The 13289-nt window shown below is 44.5% G+C and overlaps 1 protein-coding gene across 1 annotated transcript; it reads left to right on the forward strand.

Annotated features, from left to right (window-relative positions):
* The first annotated feature begins 237 nt into the window (after positions 1-237).
* LOC135701958 (uncharacterized) lies at positions 238-12836 on the forward strand. The gene is made up of 4 exons (XM_065222906.1): positions 238-339; positions 709-1265; positions 1410-3013; positions 12565-12836. Exons 1-4 carry the CDS (start codon positions 238-240, stop codon positions 12834-12836), a joined length of 2535 nt encoding a protein of 844 aa, XP_065078978.1.
* The last annotated feature ends 453 nt before the right edge of the window (positions 12837-13289 follow it).

The following is a 13289-nucleotide window of genomic DNA, read 5'->3' on the forward strand; positions in this document are numbered from 1 at the left end:
TTTATTTGAACGAAAAACTACAAGACATATATTTACGCTAATTCACATCGAACATTTATTTGAATTGATACGTGCGGAGGTTCGCCCTCCGTTGACCGTTCGCGAGCTGTGGTAGAAGCAGACTGATTCTCTCTGTTTATCGTCGTTGGATCTCGGTTCTCTTCCTTGCAGTAGTATGGGTTGAGGCGAAATCATTCTAACCGATGAGTGCCCGTATGGTTCTCGCCTTACTCCGACATGGCTCCTCAAGTGATACAGTGCGATCACTCGACCTGGCTGCATCCATACGAATCGATCACATCATTCGCAGACATACACCATCTGGAAGATTTGAAACGGGTTTGTTATGGCGTTATGACTGTATCGAGTTTCCCGAAAGCCGCCCGATGGCAGAGCGGCGGCTTTAGTGTCTCGAGCGTAAACTGTCTGCGGATCCGAAACTTTACAACAAAGTGAAGTTACACATCGCTGACCTGGAGGCCAAAGGGTACATACATAAGGCGACACAGGAGGAACTGGAAGACTTTGATCCGCACAGAACCTGGTTTCTTCCGTTGGGATTGGTTATCAACCCAAACAAACCAGGAAAGATCCGTATCGTGTGGGATGCGGCAGCGAAGGTGGAAGGCGTGTCATTCAACTCCATGCTTCTGAAAGGACCCGATCTTCTAACATCCCTCAAGTCAGTTCTACACCCGTTTCCGACAGCGACAGATAGCTGTGGTAGGGGATGTTAGGGAAATGTTTTTCCAACTTCTCATTCGTGCCTGGGATCGTCAATCGCAATGCTTCGTATGGCATGATAACCCATCACTACCAGTCGAAGTCTACGTGATCGATGTTGCCACTTTCGGTTCAACGTGCTCACCATGCTCGGCGCAGTACGTAAAGAACCGGAATGCAGAGGAGTACAGAACAGAATTTCCAGAAGCCGTCGAAGCAATAATCAACAACCACTACGTCGATGACTACCTCGACAGTAGGGACACCGAAGAAGAGGCAATCCGAATAGCGTCAGACGTTAAGCAAGTTCATGCAAAGGCTGGGTTCGAGCTCCGTAACTGGTTGTCAAATTCGGAAGAAGTTGTTCGACGAGTCGGGGAAAGCTCTGCAAGCGAATGCAAAAGCTTCGCGACGGACAAGTCTACAGGGATCGAAAGAGTCCTCGGCATGCGATGGCAGCCCATCAAAGATGAATTCACCTTCAAACTTTGCTTGCGGGAAGACGTTGCGCAGTTGTTGGATGGCGATACGATTCCGACCAAGTGAGAAGTTCTTTGAGTCTTCATGAGCGTCTTTGATCCACTGGGACTAGTAGCAGCATACGTTGTTCACGGAAAATGTTTAGTGCAAGACATATGGAGAAGCAAGATAGGATGGGATCAACGAATTCCGGAGGAAATCTGCAGTCGATGGCGTCAGTGGGTGCAAGCAATTAAAAGACTGGATCGAGAAACGGTGCCGCGATGCTACTTTCCAGGATACAGCAGTGCCGGCTTGGACAACATAGAACTACATGTATTTGTGGATGCAAGTCTAGTAGCGTTTTCTTGCGTGGCATACTTCCGTATCATCGATCAAGGACAAGTACGCTGCGCATTGGTGGCAGCAAAGTCCAAGGTAGCCCCGTTGAAACCACTGTCCATTCCACGACTGGAATTGCAAGCGGCAGTTCTTGGCAGTCGCCTGATGAAGTCTGTTCAAGAGAGCCACACATTACCTATTCGACGTCGAATGATCTGGAGTGATTCAAGCACGGTCTTGTCATGGATCCAGTCGGATCAACGTAGATATCGACAGTCTGTCGCAGTGAGAGTCGGTGAAATCCTGAGCGAAACCAGTGTAGACGAATGGCGGAAAGTTCCGGGAAAGCTGAACGTGGCTGACGAGGCAACAAAATGGGGAGAAGGACCATGCTTCAAAAACGGTTCTCGGTGGTTTACGGGTCCCGAGTTCCTGTACAAGGCTGAATTGGAATGGCCAGGAAACGAGCTACCAGAACCGAACATACCAGAGGACTTAAGAGTCATCCACGCACACCATCGTGAAATCACGGAACCGTTGATCGACTACAGACGTTTCTCCAAGTGGGAAAGACTCCAGCGAGTAACTGCGTACATGCTCCGTTTCTGTGCTAACTGTTCTGGAAAGGTGCGTGGAGAAAAAATAGAAGCCGGTGAAGTCTTGTCGCAGGAAGAGCTGCAGTTCGCGGAAGAAACACTCTTTCGCTGGATACAAACGGAAACGTATCCCGACGAGATGATCGCAGCTGAAGAACAACATCAACGATTTCCGGACCAAGCCCCCAGACTCGAGAGAACCAGTCCACTCTGCAAATTGTCACCGATGTTGGACGAAACAGGAATGCTGCGGATGGATGGACGTATTGGTGCCACTCATTACGCAACGTACGCCGCTAGATTTCCGGTTATTCTGCCAAAAAACCACTACGTCACTGATCTTATCCTGAACTGGTATCATCGACAATACGGTCATGGGAACTCTGAGACTGTGGTGAACGAGGTAAGACAGAGGTTCCATGTCTCCAGTTTGCGAAATGCTGTCCGCAAAGTAGCAAAGACATGCAAGTGGTGTGTCGTTCGAAAGGCCACGCCTCAACCTCCTCGTATGGCATCGCTTCCAGAATGCAGGCTAGCAGCGTACATTCGACCGTTCACCTTCGTGGGTATGGATTATTGTGGACCGTTCTTTATCCGGATTGGCAGAGCAAGTGCCAAGAGATGGGTGGCTCTGTTTGTTTGCCAGACGGTACGGGCCATCCACCTTGAAGTAGTGAACTCATTGTCTACAGAATCCTGCAAAATGGCGGTGAGGCGGTTTATCGCTAGAAGAGGTGCTCCGCAAGAGATCTATAGCGATCAGGGCACGAACTTTCAGGGCGCAAGCAACGATTTGAAGCGGGAGATAGCCCAAATCAACAGTTCATTGGCCAACACATTCACCAACCGGAATACGTCGTGGCGGTTCAATCCGCTTAGTTCGGTCCGTCAAGGTTGGTCTAGGCACTCTCTCCACCTCCAGGAAACCGGACGAGGAATCCTTTGGCACTGTATTGGTCGAAGTAGAAGCGATGGTCAACTCCAGGCCATTTACGTATGTTCCGGTAAGCGCAGAACATGAGGAAGCTCTCATTCCCAACCACTTTCTGATGTTAAGTTCCAGTGGCGTCGTACAACCAGCAAACCAGCCTGTGGACGTTGCAGCTACACTCCGAACCAACTGGGGACACGTTCAGGCTTGTTTGGATAGGTTTTGGACAAGGTGGATTAGGGAATATCTCCCTACCCTCAGTCGCCGCACGAAATGGTTCAACGAAGTCAAACCAGTGCGAGCGGGAGATTTAGTGATCATCATGGATGAAGCTGTACGGAACAGCTGGGTTCGGGGCAAGGTTCTTAAGACACATCCAGGGAAGGATGGAAGAGTTCGATGCGTTGATGTGCAGACATGCAGTGGTGTGTTCCGGCGGCCAGTAACCAAACTGGCAGTGTTGGATGTAGCAGAAGGAGGTATAGCTGATGGAAGTCCCAAGCAATACGGGTCGGGGAATGTTCGCGAAAATGTTCACCTAGCCAACACACATCTTGTGCTGCAGCGCCGCTTCAAAACGGAACGTAGCGAAATGGTATAGAAGGTGACGTTAAGTTGACCTGTCAATCTGGGCAATGAACAATAAAAGCTAAATGTGAACAATAGCGCAAAATATAGTCAGGAGTATTCTAAATATAAAGTTAATACCTAATGTCAGAAGTTATAATTAAAATTGTTATTTCTATTGAATTTGTATTATCCTAAACGAACAACAAACATACAGGCTACAGAGTGAATCGAACACGTTAAAAGGACTAAAATCTCTAAAAGCTAACCCAAAGCAAATCTGGTGTTTGCTATATAGACGTCCGAAACTTCGACGAGCGATTTTCACTCCTGTGGCAACAACTAGGGTTCTGACACATGGTCATTATCGGTGTCATTTCTTAATTTTGTTGCTAAGGAAGCCAATTTAGACTGACAAGAGGGCTCACCTTTAAATTAGAATAGATTCCTTGCGATGAAGGCAAGAATGACAACTGTATCGAAACCGAATACTTCATCATTTCTCAATAGTAATTGATTAATACGACATGCACTAAACTAAGAACACGGGATATACTAGATCAAATTATTGGTCGCAGTGGTTTTATGTCCCGAACAGAGGGGAAAAAATCTTTCACCTATACATCTACCTCATTTATTTTCGGCAGATTTCAATCGACTCGCATATTTTTGGTAGACGTTATGCTTCTCATTATCTGATTATAGTAGGGGAAATGGATGTTATTTCGGCCTAAATGCCCCTAATTTGGGCCCATACATAATTGCAGGAATCGACTAAATTTTCAATAGCGACCAAAATATCAATTAGTACCATCCCAATGAGGCGTTCATCTAGATAAAATTTATGAATAGCAGATTGTAAGCGATGGGCCCAATCTTAGATCCATAGACCAACATTAGAGCCATTTCCCCTATTCAATATTTTTACATATAAAAAATTCGGGACGAGGAGGACCACCCAATTGAAGAGATTTGAAGATGTCGACTCCCTGTTGCTAACATTTCGTTGATAAAGGGCGACCTCTTCTCCCCATTCATTGTGGCATATTCCTTTTGGATGACTCATTTTCTGACCAATTGGTTGATCATGTTGTTGGAAGTATATTATTAACTGTCCCAAGGAAATGAATAGGTGAATTGCCTATCAATTCATCCATTCGTTTTTGGCCCTTCATACAGCGATTTTCTGATGACAATAAGAGGTTATTAAACTTAATCAAGTTCAACAGTGAGGAGAGCCCACAGCTATCGGACTAGTTTCCGTGTTACAATGAGTGGTAGACTACTATCATCATCATCACCAAGGCTCCTCGGAAGGTATGCCGACTACGATAAGCACTCTATGGCTTGAATTCATTTAGTATTCGCAGCCGAAAAATAAATCGGCTATTCAGCCAGAAGCAAGTACAACGATTAAAGACACCACTTCGTAAAGGAACAGCTTCAGTTGAATACGATTCTACTTAGTGACGTTGATTGAAGATTTCCAACCGTATTTGTGGACTTCTTTACTAGCTAGCCGGGCCCTTTTGATGCCGAAAGCTGACGAAGCTGAAATCAATTTCTTTGGCGCACAAAATAAAAGTACCACAAGCAATATTTTACGGAAAGCAAATCAACTATCGATTAATTTAGAATTCCAACCACAATTTATTTAAACAATTACATTTGAGAGAAAGGTGTAAAAAGAATGGACTCACTCTATACGATTATTTTCCCGCTGCTGGTCGTGATACCGTCACCACGAGGTTACCATTGGCTGCTGTACCAGTTCCCAACCAGTCGGAATCGGCTACGCTGAGCTTCATCGGGTCCCAACCGGCCTGGGGAACACCTTCTTCTGCTGTTTCCGGTTCCGATTTCAGTCGGAGGATTTGTTGGTGGTGGCTGATTGTATGTTGATGGACGACCTTTGGCGACCTGGATAGCGGTGGATAGCAAAGCGTGCACAACTTCGAGAGGAATTATCCCGGTTTTACTCACTTGCGACACCTTGCAATCACAGTCGGAATACTTTACGGGCAATGTCCGTCTCAGCTCACTTACTCTTCAACTGAACTCTTCACTTAATTGCTGGCCTCAGCGTAGACCATAAGGAGGACCAGGGCTACTGGGAAGTAGACCTTCTAGTTACTAACTACACGTACTGTAACAAGTTTACCATAAACAAACCCACAATTGCAAACGCAATTAAATTTTAGTTTCTTGCCGAATTTAGAAACACTGTCTTTAAGATGGTCCGATAAAAAACGTTTCACTACCAATTCGCACTTGCCGAAATTATCACCCTTATCTTCTGCGCTATTCCAGGTATCAGAGAGCGTCCATTTGGGCCGAAAGCTCTTATATAGCATTCCAGATTCCATCTGCACAAAAGGATCGTACGATGCACCACCAGATCACATGCGTAGGGGCAATCTATAGAATGTGCCTTGTAGCTGCAGCACCTTGGTTACATCGAAAATTTTCTTGAGATTCAAGCGAAATTATATTTATTTATTTGAATTTTTGTATTTATATAATTCAAACATTACAAATTTACATTTACTCAAAATATTTCAGAGGTTACAGATCCGATTAGAAAAAGGTGGATGTTCTTAGGAAGTCTTCGCTCATTTTCAACTTCTATTCAATTTCCACACTGCCGTACTCTAGCGGAACTATGAACCTACCCTCTTCAGAATTTTCGCTAGCTAATAAATTTTCACACTAAAGCTTCATGTTGATAGAAAACCAACTTTCTCTGAAAGTTTTTTTTTTCAAGTTACCACGGAAATTTCTTCACACTTTTACTGGATGGTTATCTCCCGACAGAATCGGTCAATCTCCTCTCTTCACTGCTTTGAAGATAGTTCCAAAGGACATCCAGATTATTTTTTTATGGAATGTGATTTTCGAGTTACACCGAGGGTATTCAATTAGTATTAATCGAATGCGAATTTGAGAAATTGCGTGGAGTGAATAATCGCATTCAACACCAAATCTTCTTGTTCGATCCTGACTTTCTACACATCTTCTGCGAGAGCTTAGTTTTATTGCACATTCACAGTTATTAATTACAAGCTTTCTACGCCAAACATTGCATGAATTTGTATACTGTGGAACAAGCAAAACGATACTCTATGCCTAGGAAAAAGATTTCCTAGACCGGACCGGGAATTGAACTAGGACTTCCTTCACCTCCTTACGATAATAGCTTAAATATATTGCCGAAGCCGTCATTTGCCCTAATCAATAACCAAAGCAATAAAAGCTCATCTCGTGAAACATCTCCATGACTCTACAGCACCTTCTTCAGCTACAAAATCGTAATATAATAAACCGACGACCGACCTCACCCCGAAGGCCACGAATGGCATTTTGATATTATTTCCTAAATACCTCATAAATTACGCAGAAAAACACAAGCCGCCGAGCCATCATATTCAACTTATGTTATTTTTCACAGCTTTTCTATGTTTTATCCAAGCGCTCCCCGGTTTGCACTGACCAGCCGGCCGGCATAATCCAATCTGATGAACGATCCGCAAAACGGGAGCTCTCCATGTCGTACCGACCAGCAGTTATAGGACCAGGGATCTGCAAGCCAGCAACCGCAAAGCAGCTGCCATCGTCTTGATGATGATGCCGGTCATCATCATCGGTATGGCCGAGACCCCGGTGATACCGGGAAGGCCCTCGTAGACTTCCGACACCACCGCCGATGATGCCGCCCGGGAGCAATACGCAAAAACGGCGGGCCATTAAAGCGAGAATGAGATAATATATTCCTTACTATCATTCAACCGGCCACCGCGCACTGACACTAATGCCCTCAGGGGCAATTTGAGCGCAAAATATATGGTCTCATTCTTAGCCACCGAGCCCAGCCTCCACCGGGACGACTGCAGAAAGGAACGCGCCCATATGGTCGCTTATTGCAAAAAAGGAATTCCGGAGCTACTGGAATTCCGGACTATGAGCCGCGCGTGAAGACATTCCTGACATAATCATGGCTAGATTTATACACTGCAGGACATAAATTGTCACTTTTTCCACTCTCGCTCGGTTGGTCGCTCCATGTCGTCCGATGCGCAGGGATTCGACCAATGCTGGTATTCGGGCGGGAATCACGTACCTTCCTCTACTGATGAAACTATTCAAAGTGTGACGACACGTAGGCACGTAATAAAATCGGTTCAAATCAGTATGATTGAGATGCGGGGTCTGTCGACGACGATGAGAAGCAATCAATTTGAATTCCCTTTCCCCCCGGTGGACACAAAACCCAATGATGATGACAGTCTTCTAGACATTTGGCTATTGTCTCTTTATGGAGAGGTACCGACCTTTATAATGAAGTTTGATGGAAATTTCGGTTTTCTGCTTTCAAACGATATAAAACGAGAGTTGTCCAAATTATAGTGTTTCCGAAGGCGAAACTGCGTGTGAGGTCTGTAATTAGGGTGGCGGGTCGCGAGGGCTTTCAATCGCTACGCATTGGATCTTCGGCATTTTATGCGTTAGATTTGGATTTTTCTCGGTAAAAGTTGGTTTGGTTTTGGTTCAGCATTTAACGAGGGAAAAGAGACAAACTTTGATGCGTTCCAAACACAATCGTGGTAGAAATGTGTGGGGCTGTGCACAAGACACGACCGCATGGTTAGCGTAGACAATGTTTAACTGTTTAGAGATCCTATCGTGCATTTTTCTTAATATTGATTTAAAATACAGTATAAGTAACCTATAATTTCGGTCCTATTTTGGATTTCGTATTTGGTCAAATTCAGGACCTCATAAAAATGCGAATACATAGTCTTTTACATTTGGATCCTAAATTGCAATCAAATATTAATGTAAAAATAGGAACATGAGACGAAATGTACACAAGTTCCCCACTGAATTTAAGATCAAGGACTAAAAGGATGATTATGAAATAAAATGTCAATTAACAGAAAACTAAGCTCTTTTTTGAACAGTTGGTGGGCTTGAAAAGGACCGATGATAGTGTTGGTTTGGGAGGATGGGGTATAACGATCATATGGGGTGTAAGCACCCCTTTGTTCTTCAATTTGGAGGACAACCCCTAATGAAAAATTATCTTGCATCACCATTATGTACTTGCAGCATCATGCAAAATATATGTAGAATGATTTTACCGTTCCGGTCGTCGTTAGTTTATGGTATCTGTTTTTTGAGGAAAATGGAGCTCAAGTCATTATTACCCTTCCTCTCCTATCTATAGAATACTGTAACTTTTCTCAAATCAAAGTTTGGTTTCCAAAAAGTAGGTGCTTAGTACAACTTTAATGGAAAATTAGGGGGATTCAGTTATTCAATACCAGAGCATTCAATGATTTTATAGTAAGCATCATACCTACGTGTCGAATGTATGCAGTTCCAAAGGCTGCTTAAACATTAATATGAATTTCCTACCTCGAGTTGAATTTCCTTCTCCAGCACACAATGGGGCAACTATGCCGGTAGCGTGGCCAAAATCTCTGGCGCCGTGGGTACGCATCGTACAGATTTGCAGTCTTGGACAAAGTTGGTTAGTTTACAAAGAGCCAGCTTTTGGTGGTTTCTGATTAGTTCGTATTACTATCGCAAAGGTGGCTGTTAGGATTACCTGAGACTAGGTGGCTAAACTTCGGTGGTGGACACTCTGACCGTCGGCTTCGGATTTGAGTGGTAGGTTGGTTGACCGATGGGATATGGGTCAGCGATGAATAGGTGAGCCTCACATTTCTTGCTCTTAGACCTTTCTTCTTAGCACACACAAAAAACACATCAGTTTCCTTAGGACTCACACAATCGCACTACAACACTACATTATTCACATTAACAAACTATATTTATTGTTGGCCTCGCAGGACCATCTTCGACCTTGAGTCACTTATTACTAAAAATACAAATTCGTATCTAAACCTAATTGTCCCAATCCCACTATACGATCGTGAACGTGGTGAATTTCACCAACGAACGGTTCGTAGACCAAATCTCTCGCTCTCAAACAGAAATTTATCTCCCGTGAGACTCATCCATTTAGAAAGCGAAAGTGATCTGTTGTTGATTGTCGATGACTGGAACAAAGCCACGGTCGAACAATCTACCTTCCTACTGCTTCATCATACGGCTGGTCAGCTGGCTAAATTGATGATCGCAGTGCTAGGGTAGTCCTCACAGTCACTAGAATCTATCTTTTGAGCGGAGCGTCCTACAAGGATGTTTTCTCGGAAAAGTTGTGCATTTTATAGTTCTGAGAAATGTTGTCAAGGACCTCAGACTCATTAAAAGTGAGATATCGGATTCCTCAAGAAAATAATTACCGAAATGTTTGAATGGGTTTAGCTCAATAGTGTAAGCTTTATACGTAGTAGTTTCCTAAAATGCTGAAATTTTCACAATTATCACAAATGTTGAGGTATCTCAACTAATCATACTAGTGATGTGAGAAATACCATTCACTCAAATTAGGTCATTTCCACATGCATAGCACAACGGTGATCAGCAAACATGTTTATGACACGTCACTAAAATATGTAAAATTTGATATAAATGAGCATTTGTACTATGGAACTGTGCCGAAACACATCGTAGCACACTGATCGGCACGCTAGGGCACTCAATGATAAGTGTGAGATAGAATTTAATATTGAAAGGTATCACTGCTTTGATTTGACTTTTTGACAAGCGTTGCTAACGTAGTAAACGTTTGTTTACTTCAAAGTAAAGGGGAAGTTTTTTCCACATTTTGTTTTAATTTTCCGTCGAGAGTTTCCTCAATCATAATAAAAGGTTGCACAATCGGAAGGATTCATGTTTTGGGTCAGAATAGGCCTGCTTACCAGCTAATCATGCTGGTAGCCGATGTAGAAAAGATGTACCGGCAAATCTTTGTTCTAAAAGTGGATAGCCCACTCCATTCCATTCTATAGCGCTTCGATCCGTCGGAACGAGTAGGCGTGTACAAACTGAACACTGTCACGTATGGAACGAAGCCTGCGCCTTCTTTGGCAACGCTTACATTAAACCAGCTTGCAATGGATGAAGAAGAACAGTACCCAATGGCTGCAAGGGCAACCACGGAGGATACGTATATGGATGACGTTATCACAGAAGCGGATACGGTGGAAAACGCACGGGAGCTATGCAAGCAACTCAACGAGATGACTTCCAAAGGAGGTTTCAAGCTTCGGAAATGGGCATCAAACCATCAAGCAGCAATGGAAAGCGTTTGCGAGGACAATCTGGCTATTCGAGTTTCGGAAGGGATTAATCTGGACCCTAATCCGACTGTCAAAACTCTAGGGTTGACTTGGATGCCTACTTTCGATCAACTGAAGTTTCAATTTACCATCCCGGGTTGGAATGCATCACACCAACCAACCAAAAGGGAAGTTCGGTCAGTGATGGCCAGTTTATTCTATCCTCTAGGGCTACTCGGTGCTGCAATCACTACAGCAAAGGTCATTATGCAGCTTCTGTGGAGGATTCGGAACGACGACGACCAAGCATTAGATTGGGACCAGCCACTGCCTTTGACGGTGGGTGAGATGTGGAAGAAATACTACGACGAGCTTCCTCTGTTCAACAGCATTCGTATCGATTGATGCGTCATGGTTCCAGAAGCAACATTGATCGAGATTAATTGCTTTTCCGATGCTTCGAACAAAGCATATGGCGTATATATAAAGATTCGGTTCGACTACTATCGTCCAAATCCAAGGTGGCACCGTTGAAGATACAGTATATCCCAAGATTGGAGCTAAGTGGCGCTCTACTGACCGCGCAGCTGTATGAAAAGGTTCGAGACTCCACTAGAATTCCTGTTCAATCATATTTCTGGACTGATACAAGCTTCTCCAAACGTCTGGACCACTTACATCGTGAATCGGGTCTCGAAAATCCAAGACATTGCTGAACCAACTTAGTGGTGGTACGCCCCAGGCAAAGAAAACCCAGCGGATTTGATTCCCAGAGGGATTTCTCCGAGGGATATTACCAATAATACTTTCTGGTGGGAGGGACCAGATTGGTTGAAGAAAGGTCCTGATAAATGGCCTGTTTCTCAAAATAATTGCGACGAACGGTTGTGCATTGTCGGTGAACACGGAGTTCAACAATTGGTACCTGAAGAAGTTTACGTCGTACACGGATCTCGTTCGGAAAACAGCAATTTGGCTGAGATTAATGCGGTTGCTGCAGACCGATCCACAATAAAGGATGCCAGCAGAGTTCTTGTCAACCCAGGAAATTCGGCAGGCGGAATATGCTATAGTTTGGCGTGTTCAACAGGAGGTTTTCATCGACTAGTGGAAGGGGAAACTGTTTCGAGAAAATCTCCACGTTGATGGTTTAATCCATACATTTCCGACGATAACGTCATTAGAATTGGAGGCGACTTGGTCATTCTTTAGAGCGAGAGGATACAAAACATCCGATGGTGCTTCCTGCACGGCATAAGTTCACCCGAATGGTCCTCCAACATTATCATCTGCAGCTGATGCATGCTGGTCCGCAATTATTACTCGGAGTTGTTCGCCTACGATTCTGGCCATTGGGTGGACGAAGCGTTGCAAGAAACAATGTTCATAAATGCTTGAAATGTTTTCGGGCAAAACCTTCACCAATTCAGCAGTTCATGGGGGAGCTGCCAGCGCCAAGAGTCACCGTGTCTAGACCATTTTCGCAGATCGGTGTAGACTATTTCGATCCGTTTTATGTGAGACCCGTTCCCCCGACGACCGGTAGTCAAGGTATATGTTGCAGTTTTCGTTTTTATTTGTACTAAAGCGGTTCATCTAGAGCTGGAAACGGACTTGAGCACAGACCGATTCTTGCAAGCTCTACAACGTTTCATTGCCAGGAGAGGAAAATGTCAAGACCTGTATTCCAATAATGGGACGAACTTCGTTGGAGCCAGGAAAAAGATTCAGGAGTTCTTGAATCTGTTACGGAGCTCAGACCACAGAGAAACGGTCATCAAGGAGTGCGCGGAAAAGGGAATCCAGTGGCATTTCAATCCACCCAGTGCACCACATTTTGGAGGACTGTGGGAGACAGCTGTACGGTCAGCTAAAACCCACTCGTTCAAGGTCGTTGGAGAAACACCGTTGTCGACCGAAGATTTGACCACACTTCGGGTGCAGATTGAAGGTTGTCTCAACTCACGACCGTTAACGCCGATATCCGATGATCCCACTGATTTTGAGCCTCTGACGCCTGGCCACTTCTAGATTGGCTCCTCATTACAGTCGTTCTCCGAGCCGAATCTGGAAGCTGGATCCAACGGATGCTGCAGGATTTCTGGAGAAGGTGGCGAAGAGAGTATCTGTGCCAGTTGCAGGGTAGGTCTAACCGCTGGAAGCCAGCAATTAATATCGAGGTTGGCAAATTGGTTGTTTTCCGGGACGATAATCTGCCACCGATGAAGTGGCGAATGGTACGGATCGTTGAACTGCATCCAGGAAACGATGGATTGGTGCGTGTTGTAACGCCGAAAACGGAAACTGGTATAATGGTATAGAAAAACTGCCTGTCCACGACGTTGACCAGAACTAGCAATCATCAGCGTAGACCCAAATCCTTTCCCGTTCCGTTCCCATTAGAAGAGGTTTTTTTTTCAGAAATTAGAAATTTAAGGGTGGGTGAGGAATGTTTGAAACTAACACCAGCCCTACCTAGCTACA

This window comes from Ochlerotatus camptorhynchus, unplaced genomic scaffold (assembly GCF_037179485.1).
Source record: "Ochlerotatus camptorhynchus isolate MF236.1 unplaced genomic scaffold, CSIRO-AGI_Acam_v1.1 ptg000180l, whole genome shotgun sequence".
In the NCBI taxonomy this organism is placed as follows: Eukaryota; Metazoa; Arthropoda; class Insecta; order Diptera; family Culicidae; genus Ochlerotatus; species Ochlerotatus camptorhynchus.